The 17,371-nt window shown below is 52.3% G+C and overlaps 7 protein-coding genes across 7 annotated transcripts; 1 reads left to right on the top strand and 6 right to left on the bottom strand.

Annotated features, from left to right (window-relative positions):
* Nucleotides 1-393: 393 nt before the first annotated feature.
* Nucleotides 394-2,146, bottom strand: SEPMUDRAFT_151485 (uncharacterized protein). The gene has a single exon (XM_016906848.1). It carries the CDS (start codon nucleotides 1,872-1,874, stop codon nucleotides 795-797), a length of 1,080 nt encoding a protein of 359 aa, XP_016757608.1. The 5' UTR covers nucleotides 1,875-2,146; the 3' UTR covers nucleotides 394-794.
* Nucleotides 2,147-4,335: 2,189 nt separating this feature from the next.
* Nucleotides 4,336-6,052, bottom strand: SEPMUDRAFT_151484 (uncharacterized protein). Its single transcript, XM_016906847.1, has 2 exons — nucleotides 5,167-6,052; nucleotides 4,336-4,880 (listed from the first exon to the last, which is right to left on the bottom strand). Exons 1-2 carry the CDS (start codon nucleotides 5,795-5,797, stop codon nucleotides 4,636-4,638), a joined length of 876 nt encoding a protein of 291 aa, XP_016757607.1. The 5' UTR covers nucleotides 5,798-6,052; the 3' UTR covers nucleotides 4,336-4,635.
* Nucleotides 6,053-6,332: 280 nt separating this feature from the next.
* On the bottom strand, nucleotides 6,333-10,117 carry SEPMUDRAFT_151483 (SET domain-containing protein). The gene is made up of 4 exons (XM_016906846.1): nucleotides 10,029-10,117; nucleotides 9,824-9,968; nucleotides 8,448-9,740; nucleotides 6,333-8,361 (listed from the first exon to the last, which is right to left on the bottom strand). The coding sequence occupies exon 4, from the start codon at nucleotides 8,212-8,214 to the stop codon at nucleotides 6,658-6,660; it is 1,557 nt and encodes a 518-aa protein (XP_016757605.1). The 5' UTR covers nucleotides 8,215-8,361; nucleotides 8,448-9,740; nucleotides 9,824-9,968; nucleotides 10,029-10,117; the 3' UTR covers nucleotides 6,333-6,657.
* SEPMUDRAFT_51714 (Rio2_N-domain-containing protein) lies at nucleotides 8,626-10,091 on the bottom strand (the record flags this gene model as incomplete). Its single annotated transcript, XM_016909201.1, has 3 exons — nucleotides 8,626-9,740; nucleotides 9,824-9,968; nucleotides 10,029-10,091. The coding sequence occupies 3 exons, from the start codon at nucleotides 10,089-10,091 to the stop codon at nucleotides 8,626-8,628; spliced, it is 1,323 nt and encodes a 440-aa protein (XP_016757606.1).
* A 154-nt stretch (nucleotides 10,118-10,271) lies between the features above and the next one.
* On the top strand, nucleotides 10,272-13,504 carry SEPMUDRAFT_151482 (26S proteasome regulatory subunit Mts4). The gene is made up of 2 exons (XM_016906845.1): nucleotides 10,272-13,206; nucleotides 13,262-13,504. Exons 1-2 carry the CDS (start codon nucleotides 10,450-10,452, stop codon nucleotides 13,283-13,285), a joined length of 2,781 nt encoding a protein of 926 aa, XP_016757604.1. The 5' UTR covers nucleotides 10,272-10,449; the 3' UTR covers nucleotides 13,286-13,504.
* Nucleotides 13,505-13,512: 8 nt separating this feature from the next.
* On the bottom strand, nucleotides 13,513-14,816 carry SEPMUDRAFT_72215 (oxidoreductase; the record flags this gene model as incomplete). The annotated part of the gene is made up of 2 exons (XM_016909978.1): nucleotides 13,513-13,945; nucleotides 14,094-14,816. 2 exons carry the CDS (start codon nucleotides 14,814-14,816, stop codon nucleotides 13,595-13,597), a joined length of 1,074 nt encoding a protein of 357 aa, XP_016757603.1. The 3' UTR covers nucleotides 13,513-13,594.
* A 359-nt stretch (nucleotides 14,817-15,175) lies between these two features.
* On the bottom strand, nucleotides 15,176-16,829 carry SEPMUDRAFT_72212 (FMN-dependent alpha-hydroxy acid dehydrogenase; the record flags this gene model as incomplete). The annotated part of the gene is made up of 2 exons (XM_016909977.1): nucleotides 15,176-16,502; nucleotides 16,611-16,829. The coding sequence occupies 2 exons, from the start codon at nucleotides 16,827-16,829 to the stop codon at nucleotides 15,387-15,389; spliced, it is 1,335 nt and encodes a 444-aa protein (XP_016757602.1). The 3' UTR covers nucleotides 15,176-15,386.
* Between the last annotated feature and the right edge of the window lie 542 nt (nucleotides 16,830-17,371).

The raw sequence follows: 17,371 nt of genomic DNA, 5'->3' as shown, positions 1-17,371 counted from the left end.
TCTTTTCGAGACAAGTCTTTGCCGCACATTGGGCAATGGAAAAATAGGAAGAGTTGAGGTTTGTTGTTGACGCTCATTTAAGTCACGTGTTTATGCTCACGTGATAAAATGAGCGACACGACACGTGACTGCATACAAGCATTGCTCTAATCGATAGCTCCAATGTATCCATACTTCATATATACATATTATGTAGTTAGATATATATGCTCTCTAATATTTGAGCCCCTTCCTTCCTGTCCCTTCTTCTTCTCCCTGCATTTCTCTTTGCTAGGTAAGCTAGGTTGGTATTTAAGTTTCTGTATATACCTGACCTTTCGGGCCTCCCTGCTCTCCTCCTTTTTGCAGCTTGTAGGATTGTAGACTTAGGCAGCATTGTAGACTATGTAGCCCAAAGATTTTGAGAATTCGGTCCATATATCATCCAGTGGCTATTGTGGTACCCGACATACATATCGCGAATATGAATGAGTATGGATCAAGACGCAAGTGTTGAGCAACCATCATGAGATTGGTAGTCGCCTATGTACACGAGAAAGGGTAGGAGAATCGCAATGAGCGTGCCGCCAATACCATCGCATCGTCTGTCCATCTGTCTGTCCGTCTGTCCATCTGTCCGTTCATCTGTCCATTTTTACGAAATACCGCAATCCAGCAAACTTTCTGCGTTGCCGTTTCCAACTCCATCGCTTCCCAGATATCAACTATTATGAAAAGTGTCACAACCGCTTGAACGCACTATAATCACAAATCCAAAAGAAAAAAAATGTACAACATAAACATAGCGACAAGTGCTAAAGCACGGCGAGTCGTGGTGAGGTCCGCATTGGGGGCGCGAACCGTCCTCCGGCTTTGGTGAACTGAAATGAGTTGATATTGAACTCCTCCGAGTCTGAATCTGAATCGTCATCGTCGACTTCCAGGACGTCCACCTCGATATCTCCATCACTGGGGACCTCAATCTTGGTGATGATGTCCGCCATTTTCTCGTCGTGGATATCTTCGGGCCGAGGAGAGCGAAGAGCTGCTTGAGCTGCCTCTTCCAGGCGATGCTGCTCGGCGCTTCGTCGACGACGCTCAGCTGACTTCTCAGCCCTCTTCCTCATGGCAGGAAGCTCTGCTGTAGCCATCTTCATCGCCTCTAAGAAGTGCTCCTTAGCATTGGTGACCTCCAGTGTGCAGCTTCCATCACGTAAAACCCGATGTGCTGCGCGCTCACACAACGTCTGTGCTTTTTCCAAGCGCCCATCAACTCTGTCGAAGGCCTCGGAGCCATCGTTCCTGCCGAAGGCTGGCCGCGATCGACGAGTTCTGTACTTCGAGGGCGGAGCGAATTTGTTTATGTCGACATCTTCTCCACCACTACTGCTGCTGCAGCTCGAAGAACTGCTAACAGAATCCGAGCGACTCAGCGCGTCAACCTTTGCACTCATCTTCCCCTTACGGATAGCGTTCCTCGAAGTGCCGATGGCACGCACCAACTGCTCGAACTGTTTCTGAGTTTCGCCATCGTAGTAGACTACAGCTGAGGCCGTGACACGAGGCTTGCAACGACTAGATTGATCGTCCGAGGCGACAGATGCCGTCTTGCGCTTCAGTTGGGATATCCTCAAAGCTTCTGAGTTCGTCAGGTGCTTCAGAGCTGTCGCCGATTGTGCAGATGATCCAGTAACCTCGTCCGGTTGAGTTGACTTGCGCGAAGGTGATTGAACGGCCTTCCGTGGGAATGCTACGGTGGGCGACGTGGGCTTGTTCGCGAGAGTGAGCTCCTGCTGCCGCCCTTTGGCAGCCTCCAATATGCTCTCCAGGTCCGCTATCCAGCCTGGAACATTCTCCAATAACGACGTAAAAGAGTTCAATGCCTCTTCGGCCATGCCGCAAGTATCCCAAATGCAGAAGCCTCCTGTGGCCCAGATGCTAGAGAGTTCTCCTCTGTCGAAGGGTGCTGGTCATGCAATCAAAGCGACGCAGGAAGCCGCACTGCTGATGTTCACTAATCGAGCTTGTGCAGCGTGCTCTGGCAGCGCCTGGCAGCCAGATGCGGTGAATAGATGCGATAGAAAGGCGAGGGTCGTAAGGGAAGAAACCTAAGGCTGTTGAATGTCGAAGCAAGGGACGGCGGATGGGAAGAAAAGGCGCAGGGTGGTATGGAAGGGTGGTGGGTGACAAAGGAAGAAAAGCGGGAAGGGAACCTAAGTGTCTGAGGGCAAGAGCCAACGCACCGCCTCGTTTCTGCGGAGAGGTGCAGCGGACCAATGCAACGAGCGATCGGCGAAGTTGAACACGGCAGCGGATTGGTCCGCTCGCATGCCGCATGTCCCCGGACGCAATGCTAGACTACGACAGCCCGCAAGACACGGGAACCCACTTTGTGGATGAATTGTGTGCCGCTCTCACTGCAGCATGTTGACCTTCCTTCTGATGCGAAAATCTGTTATGATCTTCTTCGTCCGAGGCTCCATTCTGTGCGGTAAAACTACCTGGTATAGCCAAGACTACTCGCAAGCCTCTTTTCGGCTAAAAGACTGCAGTACAGTACCTAGTGGTGTCGTGGGAGGAGTCCAGTCCGGGCGTCTTTAGAGTTTCAGTAGAACTACTGTATCGTGGGAGGGAGAAATAGGTCTGGGCCGCTGCCGTCAACCGTGCCCTAAATTGTATCGGGGAGCCATTGCGCACGTCGTTCTCTCGGCTTTCTTTTGTCTCTGCAAAGGTGAATTGAGCGCGGTCTACGAAGCTGCCCTCGGTTACCTGTACGGATTCATTGTCTAAGACGAAATTATGCTGCCAGAGGCATAGCCGGTGACAACATCACCGCTGATACTGCTGTTCTACAGTGTATCCATTCTTATTCATCAGACAGCACGGATCAGTCCGCCACAGCCACAGTTGACGATGATGGCGCGATGCCGTGGTCTAGCCGTCCCTCGTCGCTGTAGCTAGCCTTCACCCCACGGGCCACGGCCCACGGTACTTCGAGTGCCACGCGTGGACTGGACTGCGCGCGAGTCTTGGACAGCATCTCCGACCACTCACAGATCACAGCACGCACTGACGCAGGTTGATGGTCTCTTGAACTCCACAAGAGCTTGCTGACTAGATTCCTCTAACAACTTGTCTCAGAGGGGCTCGGCGACCTGCCTGAGTCCAGCAGGCCGACAACCACGAAGGAGCTGACCCATCGAATTCCTTCATCCTGCGATGCTGCCAAAACGAGATCAGCCTCAGTCATAATTGCGGCACATGTAGCAGTATAGATTGATCCACGTGGGGAGATGGGCGGCCGCGGCGAGTCCGGCGAGTCCGGCGACTAGGCGGTACAAGATTTGGCAGCTGACGAACGGGGGGCTGACACGATGCCCGACTCCTCCTTCATGCAGGAAGGAAGGACAGGCATCCGAATCCTCTCTGGTTTGGCGCGAGTGATTCTGGTCTGGGAACAGGCAGCTTCAGAATGGAAGTTGCAAGCATGTCCGACTTGTCATTACTCACTCATATGACCTACATGCGAGCACAGCATCTCTCAACACACTGAGGTGATGAGGGACTCCGAACATGCGATCGACCCAAGCTAGTGACATAGTGCTGACGACTCGTTCTGCATGAAGATGATGAGGGAAATGAGGTTGATTTTCCACCAGTTAAGCTGTTCAGGTACATGTTGTCATCACGTCTTCTTGATGATATGGTGTACTGTACTGTATCCGGACTGTCCTTCATTCGATGAGTGAGTGCCTCAGGTATCATGACATCCAGGAGGAAATGCTGCCCATCGCACAGATTTCTCCATACCTAAGGTGCCCTACTTGTACTACACGTACCTACTTAGGTACTAAGGTACCGTAGATACTAGGTACTGTCTCCGGATGCCTCACACAGAGACATACGAGCTGCAACTCCCAAAAGCACCTGCGATCGGCCCTGATCTCCACTTTCATCAACCTGCCCGATCGCACATAAAAAACAATCGCAAGGACTTGCGTAACGCTGCAACAACAATCACTTCACATGTGATCATCCCTTCTGCAGATTTCTGTCGCACGATAGATATCAGATTACCTAGTTAACGTGGGCCAAGACAAGAGACCCGCCATTGGCACAAGAGATACAAGGATAAAACACAAATAATGATCATTTCGGACCCGACGCAGCAAGCAAAGCACGAACGCGTTTTTTGATGCAGGAGGGAGAGATGTGCCGGGATCATGATCCAGTGAAGTGACCTACTCTCTTGCTCTCCATTGGGCTCGATTTGTTATATTGCGATGCCACTCCATCGGGAATCTTTGTGAGAGCTTTCACATGTGGGAGCGCTTGCGGGAAGATGCTTCTTGTCTGGTTTTGGCAATTGCAGTGTTCTGTAATCTAATGCTGTATCCAATGCCTGTCAAAATAGTGCGCCAATCCTTGGGCTGCAGTGGAGTGCGAGTGATGAGATTTCGTGGATGTTTTGTGGTTTTCGAAACACAGCTAGGTACACGTAGCTAGATACCTACTGATGAGTGCCATTGACACTGTCGTCTCGACGAAACAGATCCATTCACTCTCGATTCGCACGTTGCTGGGTACGCAACCATCCCGTTCTGGGTTGGGGGGGTCGTGTTCACGTGTCCCATCGTTGAGCGTAAAGTGATAAATCTATGGCCAGCACGTCTGATGAGACCAACTGCCGTCCTGCTGGTTGAACTTGTACACTTCTCTGCGACCTTCCTTGGGGTCGCTCAAGTCTACACTCTCCACCTCTTCCGGCTTGATCACCACAACGCGGAAGTTCTCTCGGGCGACTGGGTGGTCTAGATCTTCAACCTTTTCGCCGATCTGATGCTTCTGCTCGTCGTATGGCTTATCAACTGGCTGGCCTGGCGGCGGGTTCTGAAAAGAGCCTGTACACATCAATCATTAGCTGAGGCTCAGAATTACAGTGAAGCTGAAGATCATTGCGAACGTCGCCCATGAGTCGTGGACTGCAACAACCAAATCGCCAATGCTCTGAGTAGTTCACGCATTGCGGTTCGATGACGCTTGTGCCCTCCATTCGCACGTAGTCAGATGCTTTGCATCGTGATCCAGAACAAACCATGGTATCTGGCTGCCAGTCTCCCTGGCAGAGCGACAAATGCATTCCAGTAACGGGTCCAGAAGGGAGCTGCAAAGCACAAAACGACTCACCTCTCATGCCAGGACTCATATTCCCAAAATGCGCTCTGACTTCCTTCTTCCAGCTCCAGCCGTCAACTCCGCTCTCCTTGACAACTCTCATCCTCCGTGATAACTCCGATTTGACATGCTTGACTCCGCTTGTCTGCGCCTCGCCTCCCTCATCAATGTCTTGACTGGCGACAATATAAGCCTCGCCCTTGAATCGCCACTGCATTTTGATCCCCTTGTCAGGCAGATTCACCCACCACACAGCCTCGCAAGGCCCTCCGCCCCCACTGCCTTGCACCAAGCTTTCATCATCAGCCTTCCCGGCACTTGAGGCGAAGATCTCAAACGTCTTCTGCATCCTCACATCGGTTGTGAAGGAGGGTAAATCAGACTCATAGACTCTTTCATTCTTCTCAGCGGTGTTGTGTTTGTTCTCAGGAAGCTCGGCCCAGAAAGAGCGGAAAATGCAGAATCGTGCTCGAGGCACGTAAGGGACAGGAGTCTTGCCATCGCGAGCCTCGGAGCGGGAGGCTGGAGTGAGAGAGCTGAAGACGAATTCAGGACTGTCCATTTTGGACAGGTGAGAGCTGAAGAGCTTCTTCCATGGTGCCTCGCTGGTGGGCGGGCTGTTGGGATTCGCGGTCGTGGTCATCGTTCGCAACCGGCTATATGTCTGGAGAGCGGGGTGTCTAGTATGGCTCGTGGAGCCCGACAGACAACGAAGATGGTGAGAGAGGCGATTTAATTGCGAGGAAGCTATGGTGGCTGATGTTGTTATGCTTGGAGAAGCCCTGAAGAGCGAAGGCGGGATTTTGGTATACGGTAAGCGTGGTGTAGCGCGGGTGTAATAGGTTAGCTGTATAGATGTGTCCTCAAATCGAGCGGCCGAAATGTAAGTGTCATGTTTCAATCATGCTGGTGATGATCGTGAATTCGAGCTTCACGATCCCCATCGCGTCTATGACGACGCGGGCAGCCATTGAAGGGTTCTGGCGCAATTGGTGCGCAATGTGGAGACGATTAGCGAAGATTTAGCTGACAATTGATTTAAGACAGCAGCAATAGGGCACGATCACTTGGTGCCCTGTGCGCGAGAGAGGGCAGGAGTTGCACATGATTTAGAGCAGCTGTCGTACATTACCTTACTGTATCTACCTACCTACCAGGTAGGTTCGCATCTGTCATTCTGTTATTGCCATGAGGTACTCATACACGCCGAGAAGCACGCTGCTGTTTCCCCAACTTCATTTCGCCTCCATTACCATTGCCTTTCATAGGCCCGTGGACGCATTGCATCGGCGACAAAGAAGAGCAAACCGGTCCCAAGCTCTTCTATCGAAAATGTTGCTCCCTCAACTTCATCCGCCTCCAAAACCACTGCCTTTTGCAGGCCCGTGGACGCATTTCGTCGGCGACAAAAAAAAGCAAACCGTTTTCAAGCTCTTCTATCGAAAATGCCAACTTTCAGTACATGCCGCATACCGTCGAAAAAGGCCGTCATGCAAGCAACCGCTAAGTCCACTGATTCTCGCCGGTGGTCGGTGGAGGCGTGGAATCCTCACCAGCAACGCGCTTACGTGAAGAGCCCTGCTTCGGCGAGAAGAGACCCTGATTCGTCGGAGAGTGATCCTGCTTCAGTGGAGAGCGCTCATGCTTCTTCTTTTTGTCCCGCTTGTGGTAATTGCTCTTCTTCTTGTTGAGCGTCTGGTACTTCATGGAACCCCTAGCAATGCGCTTCGCCTCCATCTTCTCAACCTTAAGCTGCTTCCAGTCTGTGAACTGGCGCAAGAAGTGGGCCTTGAAGTTGTGTCCAGAGCCACAAGCAGTGAGGTATACTTCCTCGGTCCACTGCTTAGCTGCTGCACCAATGCGCTCAAGATCATCTACCTCCAAACCAAGGATGTTGCGCTCGATCTCTTCTTCGTTGAAGGCATACTCGAGCGCTCTGTCGTAGTCGTAGATGGCGAGGCTAAGGGTAGAGGCAACGCGGTAGGCCTTGGTCAGTTCAACGGTCAGAAGGTTCTCATCCATCAGGATACGGATGCCATCTTCCGCGTGGGTAAGAGCCATTTGTGGCGAGTCTGGAACGAACCGCTGGTCCGGTGGAGTGCCAGCAGAAAATTCATTCAGACCATGGAAGATTCCGCCAAGTAGTTCGCGTCTCAGGTCCGAACTTCCAGTCGCGTCGGTGCACGCGATGCACTGGCAAGTGAAATTGTAGTGGAGGCGAAGTTGCGCGATGCGAGTGTTACGCATATCGTATGTTGCTTGGGGTCCTAAGTAGTTGACCAACAGCTCCTCGCCAGCTTTAATTTTGTGAATCGTGTGCATGGTCTCGGCATGCAAAGATGGGTTGTAGGTATGGTGGACATTTGGCACACAAGAGTGGTTGAAGCGCGAGGCGATGGTGAACACACCGAGATGGCCGTCGGCGAGTTGAAAATCGTTGCACGCAAAAATGCCCATGACACGGGCATGCTCGGAAATGTAGCCTGGCAAGTCATCCTCGCTGATTTCGACTCGGAGTGCGCACACTCTGGCGGCTTGCTCGGCGTCGACGTTTGAGGGCAAGTAGCACTGCAACGCATCAAATGCGGCTTTCTGCTCCTCTGTGAGGCGCAAGTAATTGTGGTATGCGAGGTCGAGGTTGTTCTGCGAAATCTCCAGCAGTGGTTTCTCGCGAACGATGCGGGTGCCCTGAGGCAGGTCGCGACAGGCGAAGAGCCCGAAACCCTTGCCAGCGATTGTGCGCTGCTCGAACACAGGGGCCGCAACTGTCTTCATTGGTACGAAGGCCGGCACGTCAGCCTTGAGTGGCGAGATAGGTTTGGAAGCACCGCTGTCGGTCTGGTGCTGCGACGCTGGGCTCGATGCGCGAGTGCTCTGGGCGGGAACCTGAACGACATTGGACCTGCGGCTGCTCTGTGTGGCTGCGGTCAATGCGCTTTCATTTGATGTAGTCGAGTCCGTGGGAGAGGGAGCCTCGTCCTGCTTCTGCTCGTTTTTCTCGACGAGGAAGAAGAGAACGTGCCTCAGCGTGTTACTGCAATCGGCGACGGCGTTGTCCATGATGCTGATATCCTTGAATGACCACGGAATGAAGCTGCCAGTGAGTGCGCTCTTGTGCTGCAGGTGTGGTAGTTGTTGTTTGGCGACGGCTGTATTCAAGTGCAGATGGTGAAGAAGTAATTCTTAGCGCGAAATGCCGGCAACCGGCTGCCTGGGTGTCAGCGTTGGTGTCACACGCGAATTTAGGAGCGCAAACGAGACAACGCGAACATTCTCGAGGAAGGAAGACTCACTGGAAGATACTGACAACGACAGGGCTGTGTCACTTGCGCGGCCATGTTGTCGAACTACAGATCAACGGACGAAGTCCTCGCGCCCCAGCTTTCCACTACCTTACCAACGAGGTCGTTTCTTCTATCAACAGACCGGTATGCCCATGCCGCTTTGACCCACAAGAGAGGAAGCGCCTGTTCAGATCGCCCATCCAGTCACCTTCTTCTTCGTATGCAACTTTTCAGCGATCACGTCGGGCTCTTGTGGCAACTCTATTGGCTGAAGGCCAAAATCTGCCATGGTGCGCATCTTCATCCTTGCACTATCATCAACAGACAGACTCTCAAGCCCCTCAGCGAGTCCTGGGTTTCCAGTCTGCGCATCTGGCCTCTCCTCTGCCTCTCTTTCGGCCTCCTGCTCGCCCAAATCATCTCGTTCATCCTCTTCTCCTGCTTCGTGGTCCTCGTCCTCGTCCTCGTCCTCGTCCTCGGCGTCAACGACTGGTTCAGCTTGAGTCCCGTCTAGAAACCTTTCGCTCTCCTTCATCATCTTCTTCGAAAAGCCGCTAGCTTCGACTTCGACATCTAGCCGCCTCTCGGGATCAGCGCCCTTCAGGGCTTCCTTGAAGGTGGGTCCCTTGGCATCACTTGTATACTTGAATCTTCGCTCAAAGTATCTCTTGACGCAAGCCACATCCCGATCGAAGTAGTATTGAGCATTCGCGTGATTCGTACTCACCGTCTGCGGAAAGTCAATCAGGATGGGGATGACTTGGACAGAGCCATCTGCTCTCGGCTTCTCCTTGATCAGAATGTTGAATTCGTTGAAATCGCCATGTATTAATCCCCGTTGCGCAAGTCGGACGATCAAATCCATCAGCTCGGCATACAGCGTGCCAGGGTCTCCGACTTCATCGACCATGCGCAGGGGAAATGAATCGATGAACTCCATAACTACTGTGTGACGGCTCCAGGCCAGTGGTTCTGGTATCGGGAACCCTTCTCTGTGGAGTACTCGCATGAATTCATACTCCTTGTGAGCTGCGAGACGGGAGAGATACTTCCAGTCGCCTGTGCCAGAGGGTCCAGATTTCCGTAGATAATCGCGATTGGCCTTGACTGTGCGAAATGAGATCCGACCTAGACGATGGAGCTTGAGAACTTGTTGGCGGCCTTCGGGTGATGCTGTGATGTAGATGTCTGACTCTTTGCCGACACCAATCTGGTTGCCGAGTGAGAAGATTGTGTTGGATCTACGGTGAGCATTGAGTGCGAGATAGTCGAGTCCCCCGTATGTGAGCCGATAGCCGTCATCTGAAAGGAGTATTAGCAAGTAGTCTCAGCGAAATGAAGTTGCTTGTCAATCTCGGCATCGTAGCAGGTACGGTGGACCTTACATCTTGCGTTTTTCACTTTCGCGATGAGCCCGACTTTCGCTAAATTCGAGATGTTTTTGTGGATACCGCTGCCTCCTCTGAGGCCAGAGATAGATTGAATCAGAGGTGTTGGCACTACTTCATGATTTTTGCTGCCTTGTTCGAACTATCGTCACACTTTTTCTCAGCATACCGAACATCACGAGTGGAAGTCAAGAAGACCTACTGCAGCCAATACGCGCCAATCGTCACTTGTGAGGTAGCGCAATGCGCTTGTATCGAGCTTCATCGGAACAGCGTGTGCGTCGATAGTTCTTTTGGTGAACTGTGAGATGTCTGTGACAGAGCCAGAAATTTGCAGTGATGTCGCCTGTCCGGCGTGTCCGCTAAGAGACCCGGGAAGAGCCGTCCGTAGCTTCCTTTCGGGAACCTTGAGGCGACAACGCGGTCGTAACCATCATCCGCGCTGCTTCACCCATCGTGCAGACAACACACCATCCGCGAACATCGACCGAAGTGCTTATATTGTCTCTTCCTCGATCAGCTGCCACGACTCAGTTTACGTCTCCTCCCATTGCCTGACCGAACTTCCATAAGCAGCGGCGTCGACCAAACGACACTATCTAGAGCTCCCGTGATCTTCGAGCATGGCGAAGGAGGCGGAGAAGCCCAAGGCCGTTGACAACAAGGGCAAGGGGAAGGCGGAAGATGGAAAGCAAGCAAAGAGCGTGAAAGGCGCAGCGGCCAAAGATGGCAAGGATGGCAAAGATGTCAAGAAGGATGGCGACCTCGACTTGCCGCCAGAGGAGTTGAGCGAAGAGGACCAGAAGCTTAAGGACGAGCTCGACATGCTCGTAGAGCGATTAACAGAAGCAGATTCATCGCTATATGAGGCGGCTCTGGAAGCCATCAAGACCAGCATCAAGACATCGACGAGCTCCATGACGGCCGTGCCAAAGCCGCTCAAATTCCTGCGACCGCACTACGATAAGCTTGCCGAAGCCTACGAGAAATGGCCCAAGGGTGCCAACAAGGACTCGCTGGCAGACACTCTTTCCGTACTGGGTATGACATACTCTGATGATGAAGGCCGGAGAGATACACTTAAGTATCGGTTGCTCGCGCCAGGCACAGATATTGGTTCGTGGGGTCACGAGTACATGCGCCACCTGGCGCTGGAGATCGGGCAGGAGTACGAGATTCGCCAGCAGGAAGAGAAGGATTCTGAGGATATCACATCACTGGCACTGGTACTTGTACCATTCTTCCTCAAGCACAACGCTGAGGCTGACGCGGTCGACATTTTGTCCGAGCTCGAGATGATTGAGCACATCAAGGAGCACTTGGACGAGAACACATACAGCCGAGTGTGCCTCTATATGGCATCGATGGTGCCACTCCTCACATACCCCGATAACGATCGCTTCCTCCGCACCGCGCACGACGTCTACCTGCAGTACAAGCAGTACACGCAGGCTATATCTCTCGCTATCAAGTTGAATGATCTCGAACTCATCAAGTCCGACTTCAACTCTGCGCCTGACAAGCCCACGAAATGCCAGCTTGCCTTCCTCCTTGCACGGCAGCGGATATCGATCGAGCTCGACGATGATGATGCCAACGACGAGGAATTGCAGGAATGCTTGAACAACACAAAACTGCCAGTCTACTACAAATCGCTGGCTAAAGAGCTGAACGTGCTGGACCCCAAGGTTCCCGAGGACATTTACAAGTCACATCTAGAGTCGAACCGGACTGCAGGCTTAACTAACACTGACTCTGCGCGACACAACTTGGCTTCCACCTTTGTCAATGCGTTTGTCAATGCTGGCTTTGGGCAGGACAAATTGATGCTGGTTGAAGGGGGTGTCAAGCAGAGCTGGGTATGGAAGGTCAAAGAGGAGGGTATGCTGTCCGCCGCAGCATCTGCGGGAATGCTTCTATTGTGGGACGTGGAATTAGGGCTAGACAAGATCGATGCATACACATACGTACCGGAGGACAAGATCAAGGCCGGTGCTGCGCTAGCAATGGGTGTCATGAACGCTGGGGTCAAGGTGGAAGGTGATCCAACACTCGCACTCCTTGGTGACTTCGAGGGCAAAACTGTCTCCGACAAGGTCGCCCGTATCCTCGGTCTTGGCTTGGCCTACGCTGGCTCGAACAACGAGAGCGTTCTTGATGTCCTTTTGCCTCTTGTCAGGGATACTGGTCTCGATATGCAATTGTCTGCTACTGCAGCACTCTCACTCGGTTTGGTATTCGTTGGCACCGCACACTCTGATGTCAGCGAGGCGATCATCGAGACCTTCCTCGACGAGGACAGAAACAAGCAGCTAAAGGACAAGTGGACTCGTTTCATGACTCTAGGCCTCGCCGTGTTGTACTTTGGACAACAGGAAGAAGTCGATGTTATCCTCGAGACTCTCAAGGCCATTGATCATCCAATGTCCAAGCCCGCGTCAGTTCTCATCGAGATGTGTGCTTGGGCCGGTACGGGCGCCGTGCTCAAGTTACAGCAACTTCTCCACATCTGCAACGAGCATATCGAGGAGAAGGAGGATAAGGACGACGATGACAAAGAGGAAGAGAAGAAGGATGGCGAAGACGAGAAGAAGGACATCGCTGGTGAGCAGCTTGTTCAGGCGTACGCTGTCCTTGGTCTGGCTCTGGTGGCCATGGGCGAGGACATCGGCCAAGAGATGGTGCTTCGACAGTTTGGCCATTTGATGCACTACGGCGAACCTAACATCCGCAAAGCTGTGCCTCTTGCTATGGGTCTGATCAGTGTATCAAATCCTCAGATGAAGATTTACGACACATTATCAAGGTACTCCCACGACAACGATGTGGATGTCGCGGTCAACGCCATCTTTGCCATGGGTATGGTCGGAGCCGGAACAAACAACGCGCGTCTGGCACAGCTGCTACGACAGCTTGCCTCATACTACCACCGCGATCCAGGCGCACTCTTTATGGTACGCATCGCACAGGGTCTGCTGCACATGGGCAAGGGCACCTTGACTATCAGTCCGTTCCACACAGACCGTACAGTGCTGTCGAGGGTGTCGGCTGCGGGCTTGCTCACTGTCGCCATCTCGCTCATTGAGAACCCGAAGGCGTTCATTCTGGGTGATCACCACTACCTGCTGTACCATCTGGCGATTGCCATGAATCCACGTTTCCTCATCACTCTGGATGAGGAGCTGAAGCCCATCCAAGTGAACGTCCGCGTTGGTCAAGCAGTCGATGTGGTCGGTCAAGCAGGGCGGCCGAAGACCATCACCGGGTGGCAAACACAATCTACTCCAGTTCTTCTTGGCCATGGTGAGCGCGCCGAGCTTGAGGACGAGGAGTGGTTGTCGGTGGCCAACACTATGGAGGGTATCTGCATAGTCAAAAAGGTGAGCCAACTCCTTCGCTACTAAGTTTGTGTCCCAAGTGCTAATATCCTCGCAGAACCCAGACTGGGAGTCACCGTAGGGCATTTTCGACCCTAGCCAAGATCGGTCTCGGCAGTAGACCGATCAAAGTAAGCAGTACAGGGCTTTTGAGATAAAGATTCGATGATACGCCAGGGTTCAAGAGGAGAATCCTTACCAGACATAGATGGCGACACGCTTTTCTCACCAACTAGATATGGTGAGCATCCATGCAGACTAGCCACGACGCCGATGTATTATATAGTGTATCATTGATCACATACATTGGTCCAGCGTCCCAACTACTTCTTGCCGCGTGTTCCAATCACGCTATATCGCTTACTTGCAGGAAAGAAACGCTGACACTTGCCTAACAGGAATCTGCGATACGATACACGAGCTTCTGGCGACTTATGCGACCATTCTTCATGTCCTCGAGTCCCTCCAAAACGCCTTGCAAGCCGCCCTTTCGTATCGTCGTGGCAGGTGCTTTGATGCTACCACTCGTAAGCAGCTTTTCAGCAAGCGCGCCCCAGCGTTTCCCAAAGTCAAAGTCCTGTGGTTTCGCAGGCTGGTAATTTCCAAAGAAAGTGAAGTCTTCCCCATTCACCGAGTAGCCGATGGTGAAGGACGTCTTGACGTCTTTGCGTGGGAATTCGACGGGAAGTAGAGCGTTGTATTGAGCTCCAGACCCATCGCTGCTTAATGCTTTGGCACAAATCTGAGGCAAAATGTAGTAGGTTAGCATATCTCGCGTAGTGTTGTTGTAGTCTGCAAGGGGGAAAAGTGGTCTTGCTTGGGGGTTGGTTGTCAGATATATTGCGGACCAAGACCGCCGCCGCCGCCCATGATGATGAAGAACAACATACCTCCATACTGTTCCCCTCGGAAACACAATCGAACGCAAATTTCAACCCATTCTTCGTCACCTCTCGTATCTTCTCACCGCACTTCTCATCCCGATAATCAAAAACCTCATCCGCACCCAGCGCTTTCACAGCTTCGAAATTCTTCTCCGAACAAGTCGTAATCACACGAAGTCCACTCAATTTGGCATACTGAATCGCCCACAGTCCCGTATTCGTCGAACCACCATAAATCAAAATAGGAACTTTCTCCGCCGTAGCAGACTGCTGCTGCTGTTGCTGCTCGGGCTCAGGTAGTCCCAGACCATCAGGACCATACATCCCTTGTCCCGTCGTATTGATACCAGTAGGCCAGCTCGCAGCTTCTTCAAAAGAGATATTCTCCGGGATTTTCAATTGAATGTCGCCTTTGACTTTTGCATATTCGGCAAAACATCCAGATGATGGGTCTTCGTGTTTGCTGCCATGGGAGAAGCCGGCGATGCGATCTCCGGGCCGGAAGCTTTTCGTGACTGCTGAGCCGACGGATACGACTATGCCGGCGTAGTCGCAGCCGACGGTGTGGTTGTAGTCGGGCTGAGCGATGAAGTCGATGTGTTTCCAGTCGGTGGGGTTGAGTGCTACTGCGATGACTTTTACTAGGAGATAATCTGCTGGGGCTTCTGGGACGGGAGCGTCCGGGATGACTTTGGCGTTCTTGGGGCCGAAGCATTTGATGGCTTTCATGGTCTTGGGTGTTGTTGAAGACATGGTGTTGGAAGGATTCGCGATGAGCTTGTTTACGAAGATGGTAGTCTAGAAGGACGTGAAATTAGTGAATACATACATGTATGTTGCTGGCAATGTACATGTACATGTACTCGTAGAATGTGATTACGGAATTGGCTTCAAAGTGACGTTGGAAGTGCCCACTAGTGTGAGAACGCCGAAGAGGTAGCGGAAAGGCTGCAAGTCGCTGCTTGATCGACAGAATCACTGCAAGAGAAGAAGCGATGCCCGGTGTCGTTGAATTGGCTTTACCTCATACCTCATAGGCGATAGAGGACACTGCCATGAAAGTGCTTGACTGTATCTCCAAACCCAGGCGCAAGACAATTTGAAGGAGATGCTATGGTTGCCAAGAGCTATGATGCTGATTGCTGAGTGAGAAGGACAAGCAGCACCTCAGACTTCTACTAGGATGTACCCTGCTCCCGTCAGAACCATGTTCCGAGTGAAGTCCGTCCGCAGACATCACATCGGCTGACTCGTGTACTGTGTTGAAGACTACCTCCTACTGTCTACTGCACTGCAGAATTACAACTTGGAGTCGTGCCGAATCTGCAGATCTTCTCTGCTCAAGTCTTGTACAGATTTCTTGCCCAGATTGGCAAGTGTGTTATCCGTATCAGCCATGATACTCTTGAGAACGTGCTCGACACCTGCTTGTCCTTTGATTGCGAGGCCATACATGTACGGTCTTCCCACCAAGACTGCCTTTGCTCCGAGAGCTATTGCCTTCAACACATCGGCACCGGTCCGAATACCGCTGTCGAACAGAAGAGTCAAGCCAGATTGTTTGACCTTCTCGTCAGCACCGATTTCCGCCAGTGCGTCGAGTGACGCAATGGCACCATCGACTTGACGCCCGCCGTGGTTCGAGACAATGATGCCGTCCATCCCGTATTCGATCGCTTTGTGTGCATCCTCTATCGTCTGGATACCTTTGAGCACGATAGGACCATCCCACAGCTTCTTGATAATTTCAAGATGGCGCCATTCTCGGTAAGTGCCAGAGTTCATGACGTCGAGCCAGGCTTGAGATTTCTTGAGCTTCGAGGCATTGGCCAAGATCTTCAGGGCTCCTAAAGGAGTGCCAGGTCGTTTGACCAGGTTCCACGCCTCAGCTATCTTCTCCGAAGCTGACCGAGTATCGCCCGCGAGGATCTCAGCGTAGCGTTCTTGAAACACTGGGTCAGAATGGCCAATCTGACAGCCATCGCCCCATAAGAAAGGCAAGTACGAGTTATCGAGGTCCTCTGGCCGCCAAGCCAGTGTAAAGGTATCAAGAGTCACGACGAGCACTTTGTAGCCATTTGCTTTGGCTCGATTCAGCAAGCTGGCGGTGATAGCTTCTTCTTGTGGCTTGGGCCAATACAATTGATACCATCTATCGCCATCTCCATTCGCAGCTGCAACTTGCTCGATAGTCCTGGTAGCAGCAGTGGAAAGGATCATCGGTACCTTGACTTTCTGACATGCTTTTGCCGTGGCTTCCTCAGCATCCGAGTGCATGATATTCTGGACACCAACAGGAGCCACGATTATTGGAGTCCTATAAGTGGTGCCGAACAGATTGACACTCGTATCTCGTAGAGTGGCGTTGACCAGCATGTGAGGCCTCAAACGATACCGGTCGAACGCCTTTAGATTCTGACAAGTAGTCAGCATCACAGGATCACCCATTTCAAGTCAGACCGCGGTTCAGAGCAAGCCGCAAGAGGGAGCATGGTGGCGAACACGCGACTCATCAGGACCTACCGCTTTGTATGTCTTGAAGCTCGATGCCGAGCCGTAGACATAACCAAAGTTCTCTGCAGGGACTTTCGCCTTGGCCAGCTTTTCCCACTCTTCTGGCTTCGTTGAGAATACTGGCTTCGAGAAAGAGGAATATATCTCCCGTTGGTAGGCAGATGGGGCCGTCGGGTCAGGAGTATCATAGGGCTGATTCCATTTCCTGGCCTCTGCGAGCTTTGTCATCTTGTCACCTGTGCGGATGGGATGCTGTAGCCTGAGTGGTGGTGGGATTCCGACGATGAATAGTCTGTGATACTTCCTGTTATCCTACAGCTCGCCCCCCAAAGGCACACACCACTGGAGCCGAGGTTCCGCGTCAGGACGCGAAAGCATTACGTGTAGACGCGACGTTTGCGACAACAACGAAGTCATGGCACAGTGAGGAGTCTCTTCGTCGAGCAGCAGCAGCAGCACCAAGTCACTGCCTCTCCCGGATACAGCTGTGAGTCTTTGACCAGTTCCACTTTCTTTCTTGTGGCCTCCTCAGTAAGTAACGTGCCTAGGAGGTACTGTTTGACGGCTGAGTAATCGTGATCGCAATCGGGCGGAGCGGGCTCTGCTCAGCTTGGCGTAGCCAAAAATAGAAACGCCACTCCCCGTTTGACTTCTCTCTCCACTTTTAGAAATAACCTAAGGCCTATTTTTATGTGACACCGACCTTCCCTACAGTAGTACTCTGTACCTACCTACCTTCTAGGAGCACATACCTATTTGCGTACACGAAT

This window comes from Sphaerulina musiva (genome assembly GCF_000320565.1).
Source record: "Sphaerulina musiva SO2202 unplaced genomic scaffold SEPMUscaffold_10, whole genome shotgun sequence".
NCBI classification, from domain to species: Eukaryota; Fungi; Ascomycota; class Dothideomycetes; order Mycosphaerellales; family Mycosphaerellaceae; genus Sphaerulina; species Sphaerulina musiva.
The sequence above is the reverse complement of the archived record's forward strand: the minus strand, read 5'-3'. Positions and strand labels throughout refer to the sequence as shown.

Bases quoted from the DNA above. Each gene is read 5' to 3' on its own strand.
- SEPMUDRAFT_151485 (XM_016906848.1), bottom strand. From the start codon at position 1,874: ATGGCCGAAGAGGCATTGAACTCTTTTACGTCGTTATTGGAGAATGTT.
- SEPMUDRAFT_151484 (XM_016906847.1), bottom strand. From the start codon at position 5,797: ATGACCACGACCGCGAATCCCAACAGCCCGCCCACCAGCGAGGCACCA. The intron at 4,881-5,166 runs GTGAGTCGTTTT...TGATGTGTACAG, and splicing joins TATGAGTCCTGGCATGAGAG to GCTCTTTTCAGAACCCGCCG.
- SEPMUDRAFT_151483 (XM_016906846.1), bottom strand. From the start codon at position 8,214: ATGGACAACGCCGTCGCCGATTGCAGTAACACGCTGAGGCACGTTCTC.
- SEPMUDRAFT_151482 (XM_016906845.1), top strand. From the start codon at position 10,450: ATGGCGAAGGAGGCGGAGAAGCCCAAGGCCGTTGACAACAAGGGCAAG. The intron at 13,207-13,261 runs GTGAGCCAACTC...ATATCCTCGCAG, and splicing joins GTATCTGCATAGTCAAAAAG to AACCCAGACTGGGAGTCACC.